The 14,677-nt window shown below is 38.6% G+C and overlaps 2 protein-coding genes across 4 annotated transcripts; both read right to left on the reverse strand.

Moving 5' to 3' along the window:
• Positions 1-719: 719 nt before the first annotated feature.
• Positions 720-6,969, reverse strand: LOC107225499 (integrator complex subunit 3). 3 transcript variants are annotated; one of them, XM_046742935.1, is made up of 11 exons: positions 6,750-6,969; positions 5,408-6,003; positions 4,604-5,165; positions 4,302-4,497; positions 3,940-4,102; positions 3,399-3,602; positions 2,822-3,172; positions 2,569-2,662; positions 2,091-2,458; positions 1,409-1,970; positions 720-977 (listed from the first exon to the last, which is right to left on the reverse strand). In XM_046742935.1, exons 1-11 carry the CDS (start codon positions 6,966-6,968, stop codon positions 903-905), a joined length of 3,390 nt encoding a protein of 1,129 aa, XP_046598891.1. In that variant the 5' UTR covers position 6,969; the 3' UTR covers positions 720-902. The 3 variants fall into 3 exon arrangements, with proteins under 3 accessions (XP_046598891.1, XP_015521476.2, XP_015521475.2); XM_015665990.2 differs by having other exon boundaries at positions 3,940-4,072; positions 5,408-6,006; positions 6,750-6,968; XM_015665989.2 differs by having other exon boundaries at positions 5,408-6,006; positions 6,750-6,968.
• Positions 6,970-8,439: 1,470 nt separating this feature from the next.
• LOC107225500 (dnaJ homolog subfamily C member 3 homolog) lies at positions 8,440-14,559 on the reverse strand. Its single transcript, XM_015665991.2, has 5 exons — positions 14,363-14,559; positions 13,576-13,785; positions 13,334-13,487; positions 12,855-12,955; positions 8,440-11,022 (listed from the first exon to the last, which is right to left on the reverse strand). The coding sequence occupies exons 1-5, from the start codon at positions 14,384-14,386 to the stop codon at positions 10,774-10,776; spliced, it is 738 nt and encodes a 245-aa protein (XP_015521477.2). The 5' UTR covers positions 14,387-14,559; the 3' UTR covers positions 8,440-10,773.
• Positions 14,560-14,677: the final 118 nt, after the last annotated feature.

The following is a 14,677-nucleotide window of genomic DNA, read 5'->3' on the forward strand; positions in this document are numbered from 1 at the left end:
TTTACTTAAAAAAATGAATATGCTGATACGAATATAAATTGAGTATGAAAATCGACGATGAAATCCATACTCTCATTATTATGTACAAATTCCAAAATACATAATTCAGCGTGGTTACTTAGACTATTTAACTGATTTTACAGGAAATGTACATAGCTGGTAATAAATGGTTATCGCATCTCTCAGATCATTTACACGTTAGCCTTATATCAAATATTGTGCTACGACGGGCGCAAATGAAATACAGTTTGGTCATTGAACTGTCTATTTCTTCTACTCATACGACGATGGTCTGCTAATGAATTGAGTAAGAGCATCCGTTTGAGTAGCTGATTTTCATCAAGTAATAAAAGTTAACCAATTTACTTAAATTTTATTTACAAAAATGACAATAAAATAAGATAAACATTTGTTGGCCTCATATATACTCGACATACATTATTTCGCATAACAAAATACCTAATATTAACGCGTGTCCTTAATCTCTGCGCAAATATGAGTAACGAATCAAAATAGCAACTACTAAGTAATGCCGATAAAAGTCTCTGTAAAACAAAGTACATACTTTCTGCTTTGCATTCTCCTGAAAATGAAGTTTAATCTAAATTTTATAAAGCCGCAGACTGATACGAACTTCTTTTATGGATAAAACTGTAACGGTTGAACCGATGAAAAGTAATGAAAAATAAATTACAGCTTAGCAAGCATGAAAATTTTTCTGAGATTGCAAAGTATTTGTCATAGATATCTCAGGACTGTTGGACTTTTGGCGTATCGTTTATTTACAGATTGCTTACTCTATTATGCATAGCATATTATATTATCTTACTACTCTTAAAACTGGATTAACTTGCTGCACACACGCGCACGTGGTCCATATGTCGCATGAAGACACTGGGTGGTCAGTCGCTATCAGAGCCAACAGGGTTTATCTTTTTTCTTTTTTTTGCTTGCTTTGGTTTGATGATTTCTTCTTCCTGAAATTCAAAATAAATCCTTTAGACTTGACTTAAATGAAAATTTTTGTCAAAATGAGGCACGCTGTTGGACTTGTTGCCACAGTGGCGTCCGTGCAAATTCGGTTATATAGTGGCGATAGAAGTAATATAAGGGCACTAGAATATGCGACGCATTTCAGAGACACTCTACGTGATATTTCAACGCGAAAATTTTGGCTGAAATTGCTTCCTAAGAGGCTAGAAAAGAAGGCAAAAATGAATAAATGTTACTCAAACAAAACATAGATTTATCTCGCAAATCGGTGAACCGTTTGCAGTAAAATACGCAATGTCTGTCTCTGCTCAAATCAAAACTAAAATGCTGCTCCCTACGCTCAAATTTTAATGCCCAAACTAAATTAAAAACTCGTGTAAATCAGTAAATGTTTATTCATTTTTAAAATACTCACTTCGCTACTCTGATCACTACTTTCGGTAGTCCTATCTCGCGGTGGCGGACGTTTGGCAGCAGGTCTTTCTCTTGTACTGGCACCAGCTTTTCTATGACCTCCTTTCCCTCCACCGCCGCTCGCTGTATTGGCAGCGTGTTTCCTTGGTGGAGGTGGGGGTGGCTCATTTTCTTCATTAACTTCGGCTAGAGCAAAGAGATCCCCATAACTTTTACGTAAAGAATCATTGCTCGAAGCTTGTGCCTGCTGCAATGCTCTCTGCATCCCATCCAACTGATAAAATTCCAATTCAGTTGACGACAGACAGTGCTGTCTCAGTTGGTCAAGGTGTCCTAGTACTTGTTCTCCCGTTGGAGGTCCTGACTGTTGCGCATGCTTAGCTGTTGTCCGCTTCCGCTTGTTAGGGCTAGTCGCAGGATACCGTGTACTCAATAAATTTGCTACTAACTCGCCCAATTTGTCTTCGTATTCGCGACACCAGTAACGTAATGCAGCTACCACAAACATATCTCCGTCAACACTGTGCCGGCAAAAAAGCTGTCGTAATAGCTCCATTGTGGGTCTGTGAATACCAGAGACAAGATTAATTTATTAACTTGCTTCTATATCTACTTTGAACGTGATATTCAACTTGTAATCAATAGAATTGAAAGATAATAAAAATTTAATTGCAACTACTAACTTTTCTTGCTTTAGCATGAACAGGATTGACGTCAACGCTTCTGCATGGTTTCGAAATTCTAGTTTGGGCAATATAGGTAAGACAGACTCAATAGAAAAGTCGTGTGCAGCAATAAGCTGCCAGAAGCAATATTGCTCGAATGTTTCCCAATGTAGACTAGCCGTGAGAATGTTGGTAAATGATTCCTTTTTGAGCATTCTCAAGTGACCTTGCATTATCTGGCAAATTAGGTCCTGCAATTGACTGGCGTCAACAGTTGATACCACTAGTTGTAATAGGTGTACATTTCCAACTGCCACATTTTGAAATCCCATGTAGACATCAGGGATTAAGTAACAGAGTAAGTGTATGTCGTCTTCATGGCAAAGCTGTAATTGAAAATAATATTGACTGTGATGTTAGTTGAGCTCATAGTTCCAGGAAATTTGCATCTAGTTTTTATTAAATTAGTTCATATAACATATTTATAGTGCTTTACCTTTAAATCTGCCAAAAGACATGCTTCTAATTTCTTTTCTCGTTCTGAGCAAAAATCCTTGTACACTAACGCCTTAACGTCGTTTAACTCGTTACTGAAAAAGAAAAGAAAATAGTCATAGCTAAAAGTATAGTAAATAAATTTCTTGTCAAAGCTTAGACGCTACTTGAATTTGTTTCAAATCATGGACCATTCGTCCTGATTTGATGTGGTGAATATATTAACGATGTTTTTCAAAATCAAGACTACTAACCTAGGCTCGCCTTCTCTTTTCTCTTCTTCTCTTCCCCAAACTTTAAGAAAATACAAAAGTAAGTATCCAGTTCTTGGCTGGATAGCTTGAACTTCTGCCAAAACTCTAGATAAGAGTTTTCGACGCTTGTCTTCTTCTTTGCACAACTGAAATTGGTTTCTGTACATTACAAATAACGGTGTGCTTATACTATCTGCCAAACTCTCGTCATTTAGATTATCTGCAGGGAATATCTGCGACGTCGTTTGTAAAAATAGAACTGTAGATATCGCTGATGCTAACGCAGGTAACGTTTCCGATTCGATTTCGTCTTCTATGACTAATTGAACTATCCTCTCCATAGCTTGACACCTGCAGACATAAATTTGGGGTATAACTTATATATTCAATTACAAACTTATTGTAAATCTAATTGAAAAAACAATCAGTAGCAAGGTTCAATTCGAAATTGAATTGCAACTTACATTTTCAAGTAAATAAAATATTTTTTTCATTACTTTTTGTTATGGTTGTATGAAAAACTGAATTGCTTAATAGTGAATAATTGTGCTAAAGGCTGGTATGAAAAGTAACTTACTTGGCCTCATTATCAGGTTCCAGATGTAAGCTTTCAACCGCTACTCCCAATTCTGGAGGTTCCAACATGAAACTCAACTGTGGTACTACATCCTTCTCTTCTTTTAAAATGACGCAATTGGCATTCCTTTGGTCATTTTTTAGTTTCACTTTCGCAAGTGGCATGTCATCCTCATCTTCTTCCTCTTCAATTTTTGTAACAATCCTGCCAAGTCAAATACAGCACTTGATGAGTGAATGTAATTTTAATAATATGAACAACAAACTAAAAACATGATTGCGTTGTATAGAGCGAGTAGCTAACAGTGGTCTGTCCCCAACTGTCAAAATTTTTAATGTTACGTACATCGAGGCGACAAGTCATCCGAATTTATGACAGTTGGTCGACCTGACAAACCAACTGCTTCTGCTCTAGAATTTTAGGAGAAGTAAGTTGGACCATTCGAATGTTCACTACTTACTCTGTATAACACATGTTGCAAGACAGCGGGGAAAATTTGTAAAACATGGATTAAGTTGAACAATACAAATGCTCCACTTACTGTAATGGCATTTCTTCTTCCTCATCACTAAAAGCTGGCTCATCTTGTCCCACATGATTGTTATCCAATGTATTTCCAGGTCCTTCCAGCATCAGCCCAGGACCAAGATCCTTATTAAGTTCCTCCATTTTACCTGAATACATTGGGATTGGAAGCTTATTACCTGGTCAAAAAGATTGTGCAAAAAACAGTGTTAGTAAGCAGTCGAGTGACAAATGATTATTCAAAATGGTAGTGCTAAAAAATTAGGTTTGACGTTATTGATTATTGACATTTTCTATGAAAATCAGCTCTGTTATTTAAAATAAGCTGGCAGTGGCATTGATATGGTAGCACGCATGCAGTACACAACTGAGGATTACCTGGATCAGTATTGGGTGGTAGACAAAATTCTTTGAAGGTTTCCCGTATTTTGGTTCTCAATTCTCTGTCTAGTTTCGGGCTATCAAATAATGGATACAGACTAGGCAGCACACGCTTTTCCAAAATCTGCCTGAGTGAGGAGAAAATACCACTTCTAACTTTCTCAGTCAACGCCGGGTAGAAATTTGGAATTATCTGAAATATGTATGTTCTCTTTATGATGTTCAAGATCAAATGAAAATGTTGGTTGATCTGACTTCTGTCGTGTAGTCAATATTTGAGTGTCAAATGTTTAACTTACCCTGCACAAAAAATCTAACAAAGTGGCAGTGACAGCAGGATGTGATCTCATCGAATTGTGCATCACTAGAATAGCTGGTTCTATGTTCATTATATTATCTTTTTCAGGTTCAAAAAATAGCCAATCATAAAATAATGCCAATTTGGCATTACTAGCGGCAACGGTGGATGTGCAGGTAGTGAACAGCCAGCCGATCACGGCCCACCTTGGAATAATGTCAGAGCACAAGAGTTCATTCGTTGGATGAATAACACCAACTATAAATCTAATGAGGTCACATCTGAGAGATTGAGACTCTGGAGTGGCCAAGTATTGTCGTTGGAACCAATCTTGATACCGTTTATGGTTGCCAAAACGCACTTGACTCGTTAAGAATACCAGTTTCCTTTCCATGTCAGGTGTCAGTCTTGACTGTAAAAACCTTCTAGAGGTTCTTGTTTGTAGAAGTTGCAATACACCAACGAAGTTTGGACACAAGGACTTTGGATTCAGTAACAGGTCTTTCCAAAGAGCTTCAATCTCTGGTATCCTTGCAACATTTTGTAACAGTCGAACCAAATCTCTGAAAATAATATTTCATTGCATTATTCATTGTCAAGAGTTCTATGAAAATGACAGATAATTGTTGTACAATCATACGAAATAGGAGTGATTATAACTTTAAAAGAAACTTGAGGCATATTATGATTTTTCTTAGCACTTTAAGGCTTTCTTCAGATTGTACAATTTGAAAAATCTTGTAATTACCACACATCTAGGTGCAAAGTATATAATTGGATGAATGTAACATTTGAATCTGATTACCTGCCGATCACTAAACAGTCAGCACATCTCTCTCTGATCAGCGACACCATAAACGAGACTTCCTTCTGCCTAAGAGTAGCTAAATGTGGAGCAGTGTGGTCCTCGATTAAACGTAGATAAGTATAGACAATTGAGGCAACCAAGAATGGGAATTTATCTAGCCACGGTCGGTTCTCTTGAAATATGTCCAAGAGAGCATCGACCAGAAATAGATTTCTCACTGAGGTATCTCCGCCAGCAGCATGCCTCAATAAACTCGAACAAAGGTTGTCGACATTTGTCACACTCGTTCTTATCATTTCTCTGAGAAGCCATAATAACTGACTTCTTGCTGTATCGTGAAGGCGTAAATATCTTTCTAGTACTAGTTGGTTCAGATGACCTAACACAATGGCTAAACCATCTCTAGTAATAAGGGTCAAGTCACGATAACTTTTGGCTGCATTGGGTGGCTCAGTCAGAATAACTACCAAGAGTCCCAAAGACACTTCTTCGTGAGTCTTATCCTTGCACACTGCATTATTCAGGCTATCGTGGGCTTCTTTCTCAGAGAGTCCCGAAGTGAGGTTTTGCAAAATTGTGTAGCAGCGCTCGAACTTCTGGTGAAAAGATCAAAGTGCGTTAAATTACTAAATGTCATATTCATTAATGGTACAACAAGGCAACAAAAATATGATAAATTTAGTATTTTCCTAACAGACATTAGGTGTAAAAATATTGCACTAGCATTTCACAATGTACCCACGTAAACATTCGTTAATTATTAAAGTTAAAAATTTCATATGTGTAAGGTGGACTCGTTGTCGTGTTATGTATGTAAAAGTAGTCAGCAGCTGTGTTTAAACGTCCTATCAGAAAGGAGGGAGACATCGCAGTATATACACTTGTTGAAATCTAACAATGAGTCGTTACGGATTCAAACAGCATGAGAATTTTCGGGAGTTGGGTTTGTTTTCACCGACCAAATACTGCCGGATTTGTGTAACAAACTCAATGTTGAATTTTCATCACCAACTCTGTTTAGTACTACAAAAAATGTTCTTTCTGATTATCACTGTTTCGAGTTTCATTTATTTTTATTCTTCGTGGAACAGTTTATAGTAATGAAGTATGTATTTTTTGTTTTATCGTTTCTTATATACACAAGCTTTCCCTGTAGGATAATTATTTTCATCTACGATAATATAAATCAGTCACAGTCGATTTGAATTCCCCGCGAAAATAGGTATTTAGTAACAGGTGACGCCGCGTGCGGCCGCTTCCGCAAACACGGGACCGTCACAACAATGGCCGACTTCGCATTTGATACGTATCCAGGGATTATTTAAAATATTAATATTACCTCTTCCAAGTCGTCCTTGTTCTCAATGCATGAGGTGTAGAAGAGCCTAGAGGCGGCCGCTTTCGTTTGGTCCATCGTTGGCCTTTCTGTGCGCGAGCACTCGCTCAAAAGTCTTCCACGCGCGAGGCCTGCCCTGCCTGCTTGCCGTTTCCTCCGAGCATCGTGTCTGTTTATTCCTCGTCCTCGGGAGTCGTGAAACGTTTCGATGCGATTGCGCATTGATACACTCCGTTTCCCTGCCTTGCTTCGCTTCGTGACGCGGTCTCAACCGGGGGAACAAAATAGTACGTTCTACGCATGCGCAGTTGTAGGATTCACTACATATTCAGCGCTTGTTGGCTCGTGATCCCAACTCCCTAAAGCCCCAGCTGCCCCCCATAGGCCCCTTCACTCCCCCTCGAACCCCCCGCCAAGTTCATTGTTGCCTGAACCGAGAATCCGATCTCGTGCAAATTCGAGTACTTACACCTCGCGTTCTCGTCTCCGTCATCATTTCCGTCTCTCTGTCGTTTCCCATTTGCATCGTTACATTTCTCTTTGTATTCGCTCGTCTCTTTTCAACTTTTCCGTTTCACCATTTATCTTTATGGGTTGTACGCACATTACTTACGTATTAGATGCCTGCGTTTACCGCTTGACCGGACGTAATGTACTACCTGTAAGACCATATACTTCCGATTTCTCGTAAATATATAAGCTGTAGAATTGCTAACATGTTTCCCTCGCCGCAGCCCTTTCGGAACCTACCAACGTCGCTACGGCGGATACGGCTGTTGGTACTAACAGAACTTAATTATATTTTTTCACCGTATCTCGCTCTCACAAATCTACCAACCGATAGTCACGAGGTCACTTCCGGTTTTCCTGTATCAATTATCACAGATCTAATCTTACAAAACGGTGGTTTACATTGAAATAACATAAACCTACTAAATCTCACTACAAAGAAATTCCACCTGTATGCAGTATTTATACAATTTCAAACGCACCACATTGAATGCGCATGCAAAGCGTTATCGTCTTTGAAATATTACCCGTGCACGCGGTTTGGCCATTAGGAAAGTCGGATGGATGGTTGCGTAGATCTTTTCTTCATCTGCGAATAAATCACTGTCAGCTGTGATGCTATTCACGAAAATGCTTCGAGTACGTATACCTTGCCGAGAAAAAATTTGTATCAAATGACGCATAGAACGACACGTTTGATTTCAACTCCTTTTTTGGATGCGATGAAAAGCAGCGAAGAGCAAATAGACTTCGGCGGCTGGTCAACTTATCTATGAATGAAGTTTACACCATGTGGTTTACAGGTACTCTTCCACGCCGTTTCGAATTTTAAAAGCTAGACTTTATGCAGATCCCATTAAAACGAACGACAAATTATGCCAAACGTTGAAGAAATTACTCTGTAGGATGGAAAACTTAGTATTTGATAGATATTACACATTATACGTTCTACAGGTAATGTGATCTCCACTCCATCGCTTGCCGTCTACCGTGTAAAAGTTGATCAAACAAAGACTCGAGCTGGCGTTGGAATGTGAGTTCCACATTTTCACCATTTGCACCATGTAACGAGTTTTGATGTGTAGGACAGATTAATTGCCATTCACATTTTCCCCAGTCCCTAATCTAGTATGCCCTACATATATACGACTACTTGGAACGTTTGATTGTCAACAGATTCATATACGTAGGCATGTATCTAAAATTTATTGGTTTCATTTGCGCTGTAATGCGAAACACTTACCGCTATAATCTTTGTCAGTTAAAATATATACACCGGATTACAATAACCTTATACTCAGAACTTGACTACTTAATCAATTTTGTGTTATTAATCGTACAAAACTCTGATGTATTTATAAGTAATTATAATTTGAGGTCGTTCCAACCGGCAGTTATCACTTATCGCACAGGACTGCGCGTCTCACGTCTGACTGCACAAAGGGCAGAACCACTTCTGTCGAATTCGTTGGTAATGGGAATTTTTTGGAAACCAGGGCGTACAACTATTTACTTTACTCCTGTCTTTCACTGATAGTAAAGAAATGCGGTTCGACTGTACGGAAATCAGTTCTACAGTGCAAATGTTCATTAGAATATGTTCTACGCACTCCTTTCTACAGAAATATTTTTCCACAGAATATTTTTGTACAGAGGAATTCGAAATTCACATCAGTAATAATCCTGCATGAATTATTCTACAGGAGAATTGTTCTACAAAATATTTTCCTTCAGATTGTGTTTTACACAACGCACGTTCCGAGTAATCATCGAATCGTGAAAATAATACATCTAATCATCAATTCCGTACATTCCGATTTCATTCGATTTAATTTAATCTAATTTGATGTAAATTATTTGAGTTGAATTTATGTGTGTGTTAAACGTGTGCTATGTCGAACGGTTATTGTGTTGGATGGTGAAACTCGAAAATTATTTTGTAGAACAATTCTACTGTAGAATAATTTATGCAGGATTATTTCTGATGTGAATCTCGAATTCCGTTCTGTAGGAAAATTATATTCTAGAGATAAATATTTCTGTAGAAACGAGTCTGTACAAGATATTCTGCAGAACGTTTGCTCTGTAGAACTGATTTCTGTAGAATCGATTCTCCCCCATAGAAAAGTAATACAGTGCCATGCAGGCACGCGTGTGACACATGAATCAATGGACACATTGTACTATACATTTTTAGTCTTAATACGTTTATTACAATGATGCCAGATTTATACAAATTAATTATGACCGGAATTTTCTACGTTTAGCCATATAATAATACCTTTTAAAGATCGAATTTATGCTATACCGAATTGCAACTGCCGCTATTACTGGTGAAATTAACACGTCTTCAGGATTGTAGAGTATTGACATTTTTATAACGTTTTGCATCTCGAATACTTCAGCATTATCCTTTTGTCGGTACTCAATTTCTATACGACTGACGCGTTTGGATTGTATGCTTATCATTAGCTATTAAAGCCAGGAATACAGGAGTGCTTGATTTAAGAGGAAACTGTGGTTATTTCGAGGCATAATACGAGTATACATATGTATTATGTAATGCGTATCCTTCAAGGTTTCTGCATATTTTTTAAATAATTCCTAGAAACAAATACCGCAGGTACCCCTGTTTATGTAATTGTATTTATTGTCAGACTTGTCTTCAACTTGTGTATATTATGCTGCGCGTACAAACGAATGCACGAAACATTAGGTAGCGGTACGGTACTTTATTCAAAATCGTGTAATGAGTTTTTTATATCTCCAATAACGAGATATAGTAAATGCATCGATCGGTCCGACGTCTATTTATTTATAGAGCATACATTCATTATAATTCAATACATCATACAAATATGGTAGAAAACGGGAGCTATATGTAACCAATACATTGTATATAATTAATTTTCTGCACATATTGTTCATTACCTTATAGTGCAATAGTCCCGGTCGCAACCCGTACCCGCGAATATAAATATGATTTTCCGCCGAGTATTCCACATTAATTGGACTCGCGGTATCGCGGTTGAATAAACGGTTTCGTCTATTTTTCGGATTTCTTGTTTTCACCGAGTAATGAAATGTTATTTCCTTGAATAAATCCAGCTACAGCTACTCTCACGTAATGGTAACATATTGCGTATTATTAAGAATGGGGGGAAAATCACGAAAGTTGCGCGAGTGGTCAAAAGTATTTGTGTCAACATAATAAAAGTCATGCTCGCACGTGCTATAACAAGGACTTTTATGGTGAGAGAGTGGAATCATTGCGGAATGGTGAAGAACCCCTTGAGCTCGCCTATTATTTCCTGTATAGTACGGTATATCAATTGAAATAAGTCGTCGTATCCCTGCAGCCACCGTGCAAGTTATTATGCGCGATGTTTGTAAAAGTCTAATTGTAAGACGCGTATGACGGAGATGGGATAAAGGGCTAAGATAAACGACAGGAATATCCTAAACCGTCCGCTGGGATCTAGAATACGTTGAAGAAGAAATCGTTTGCCACGTTTTGTTACGACTTTCCTTTCTTGAACCGCTGTCTCGCCTGAGCTTTACTATATTTCGGATGCTTGTCCCTGTCTTCATTGCTCATCTGCTCCTGCTGCGAGTCCTCCGGTTCTTCCTTGCTGCCCTCGAGGAGATCCACCGGCGGCTCAAGCAGCGACCGTCTTTGACATTTTACGAAATAACGGCAACCCTTCGCGATCCCAAATCCGAGCATGGCGATGGCGATGGTAAGCAGAGCCATCAGTAAAGGGTGCTAAATGCAGATATTCGATAGTTAAGCAAATTTTCAACCGGTTACTCGAAGTTGCAGGTTTGAAGAAAATATTTGATTCTTGCTCGCTTACGACCTTTTCTTATAAATTCCTCTGAAAATGAACGCGCAGATTGAAGACTTGCTGATTGTGAGGTATATTTTTTTTCTTGTATATAGATAGTCCATTATTTTCCAAGAACTTGAATGTATAGAACGAGACTTTTAGGTTTTACAATTCAAATTTCCAGTGAAATAAATTCTTAGCTATAAAACAGATCGCCGATTCACATATTTCATCTATTGTTTTAATAGGACGTTACGATCACCGACGTGATAAATATTTACATCAAAATTTATTCCCTGCCTGTGATGTAGATGCTAGAGTATCAGCGGCAACTTGACATGGCGGATTGTTTTGCTTTGCAGATGATTGAGACGATTGAATCGCGATTCGAAAACAAAGCCTGCGCTCGTAGCATAAAATAAATATCACGAAGAATAATGCAGTAGACATGGCGACTGAACCCGACTAATTCTAATTGGAATCGAATTTTCATTACTCGTAAATTGTGTAAGTTGTAGGCATGTACGCCTATAAAACTCTGACAATTCGATCGATTACTTACAGAATGTAGAACTTGATAGGTCGGCTCGTTTTTCAGTAATCAAATTGACAATTAGAATAGATTACTTTTCAATGCGTTCGCTCAATTTCGATAATATACTTTAATTTACTTTAATCGCGAAAGTAGTTCTTCGTCCCATTTACCATTTTTTTTCACAATGCTAACTATCAGACTTGACAGAACGTATTCAAGATCGAACGCAGAATAACGCAGTGTTACAATAAGCGCTAGTATTACGCAATCGCTCTGTAGAGAATGTTGAGCACTGTAATAGTTGCTTTTTAAATCGATTACATACACGCTCAGTCATTAAACCATAAAGATCATACACTCACACTTCTGACATGGCTAAAATGCATATAGCAAACGAATATTTATCTATTTCCAGGTGCACGGATTCAGAGTTCTGTCAACTCTTGTTTCTCTTCGTACGCATTTTAGTATACTAAAGTGCTGAAAATGTTTGCAAATCTATAAACATTTATAGGAAGAAATTTACTTTGGGAATTTATTATCTCTGATCATGTGTAATGATGAGTAATTAGAGAAGAATTGTAAATTCAAAGAGAAAATTAGTCAAGAGATTGAAAGGATTCGTTTACATTATTTCAAATTATGATTTCTGTGTCTCCCTATGCAATATATATAAGTAGTTAGCTCGGAATATAACTGAGCTAATCACGCGTGATTCGATCTACAAACATCTCGTTCTCCAAAGCTGTATGCGCACTAAGTTCCTCACGTATAGCGTCAATATACGTATACGATGTTGCAAAGTTGTGAATCATTGATTTGATTTAATTAGGGTAAAAACTTGATTTCATCATTGTCCTACGCATAGAGATCCCACTCTATACCAGTGGAAGAGAGAGATGGATATCGGCGTGTTCTTCTCTGCACGCCACAATTCAACACGTAGATAGATAGCCGTAGATTAGGTATATATTTACATAAATGTATATTACGTACTAATCTCTCTCAACAAGTGCGTGCTGTACGCGTATGCATGTCTGTATCACGAATGCGAATTTATACACGCGTTCAAACTGCGGAGAGGAGGTATGTTGCACGTGTCCGCGGTAAGCTCGTCTTATAAACTCCCGAGTCTCGGGGATAAAAGGGAACAACTTGAGTACAATACCGGTGACAACGGGCCGTTAAACATCGTGTAGATAAATTTAGGACCTAGGTCATTGTTTTACCTACCGTTAAGGTCGGTTTGTTAGTGAAGACGTAATCGGCAATCACCACGATGACACCGAGTATTATTCCCACCCCAGCACCCAGCCAAGGTATCTGTTGGTCGGCTGAAATGATTATGCAAAACCAGTTTCACTATCCAAGCGGTATACATGTGTGTGTATACATATATATATATATATACGGGACTTCGTAACCATCGAATTACGAGGAAAGTTTATTCGCGATCTATACTAAAACCGAGAATCAAAACGCCACGTGATAGGCAAGCCTGAACATAAAGTGAAATTATTATTTGTCAGGATACGTGGGGCAGACGTGTGATATTTTTGGGAAGTATTTATGCGGCATTCGTGTAGCTATATAGAGAATCCAGACGAACTTTTCGTCTACCTTTCTTTTTCCGTCTGTATCAACATCTAGTTCGACAATTGATGTACAGACGGATACACGTCATATTTACGTCAAGTGGTGCAGTCTTATACCTCTCCTGTCTTTGATGAGCTGTTTCGAAGCCCTTTTCATGGCGTCTAGAATACTGGGGTCATTTGGCTGCAAGCTCAGAGCCTTACTGTAGGACTGGAGAGCTTCGCTAAACCGAAAGGTCTGTGATTCGACTTCCGCCTTACGGTAGTAACCCTGGAACAAACAGAGGAGATTATTATAAATAGCTAGAGCCTCGGTGGGGGGTTGCACGAATTGCGATCGAAAGGGTTCTGGTTCTCGCCTTTGTCCAATCGGGTTTCAGCTGAATGGTCATGATCGCGTCTTCCATGGCAAAGTGGTACTGCTGCATTTTCAAAAACACCAATGACCGGTTGCTGTACAACGAATAGTTTTTGGGGTCCAGTTTGATCGCGTGCGTATAATGGAACATCGCTTCGGCATATTTTTGCTCCTTAACGCACGCGTTACCTTGTTCCTTCAAGGATTGTACCTGAAAATATGACAGAGTATGATTTTTATACTTATATACATGAGAGATCCTTTGCCTCGGCTAGTTCGACGTGTCGAATTATTATTTTATCTAGGCGTACAATTCAACGTATTTATATCCGCAGCTAATTGAATTTAATGAGCGATGCCCGAGTGAAATTTATCCCTTATTTCGTTAACATTTAATTGCAGGTATCGGTCGTAGGATGAAAACTCATACGTACAGACACGTAGTAATGAAACAGTGCGGCGGCCGATTAGCCGCAAATTAAAAGCGTTGCGATTCCGATATGATTTCGTTTTTCGAAGCATGTCTACAATATCGCATAACCACGTCAGGTGCGCATACGGAATACAATGTAATAAGATACGAGTATAATAAATACATGTTTAATTCTTTCTAGGACCGCAAATCGGTGAAACTTTCTATTCGGTGGTTTGAATGGAAAGAAATTGATGTAACAAAGTGTGAAAACCTGCCGGTTGTCACAATGGGATTTAAATAATATATATGATAGCTAAAAAGCGAGTCACGTATATAACAGCACTGCAATTCGTACATAACTAGAATATCTCACCTCAGTTTCACGGCTGGCAGCCATTCTCGAGATAATTTGATATCACGGTGGTTAATGTAGTGCTTGCGTAGCAGTGGGGCTGCTTTCAAATTGAATTAACCATCGAATATCGTTCGAAATATCGTCAACCCTGCCGGAAAATAATGATCAACAATGCCGAGGTGCAGACGACATCTTGGCCGGCCATCAAACCCGTATAGCTCGATGCTCTTAATACGCATGCTTGAAGTCGGCGGCCTTGCGCATGTCCGTTCGCAGCATTTCGAATGGCATCGGGTGGCGAACTTCTCGACGGTAGGTTGTTAGGTACGAAGG

Source organism: Neodiprion lecontei, chromosome 6 (genome assembly GCF_021901455.1).
Source record: "Neodiprion lecontei isolate iyNeoLeco1 chromosome 6, iyNeoLeco1.1, whole genome shotgun sequence".
In the NCBI taxonomy this organism is placed as follows: Eukaryota; Metazoa; Arthropoda; class Insecta; order Hymenoptera; family Diprionidae; genus Neodiprion; species Neodiprion lecontei.

Excerpts from the sequence above, each read along its gene's own strand:
- LOC107225499 (XM_015665989.2), bottom strand. The coding sequence starts at position 6,968 with ATGCGCAATCGCATCGAAACGTTTCACGACTCCCGAGGACGAGGAATA. Across the intron at positions 6,007-6,749 it reads ACAAGGACGACTTGGAAGAG|AAGTTCGAGCGCTGCTACAC; the intron begins GTAATATTAATA and ends TCTTTTCACCAG. Across the intron at positions 978-1,408 it reads GTAGTGATCAGAGTAGCGAA|GAAGAAGAAATCATCAAACC; the intron begins GTGAGTATTTTA and ends TTTGAATTTCAG.
- LOC107225500 (XM_015665991.2), bottom strand. The coding sequence starts at position 14,386 with ATGGCTGCCAGCCGTGAAACTGAG. Across the intron at positions 13,488-13,575 it reads TGAAACCCGATTGGACAAAG|GGTTACTACCGTAAGGCGGA; the intron begins GCGAGAACCAGA and ends TGTTTGTTCCAG. Across the intron at positions 12,956-13,333 it reads GCTCATCAAAGACAGGAGAG|CCGACCAACAGATACCTTGG; the intron begins GTATAAGACTGC and ends TAATCATTTCAG.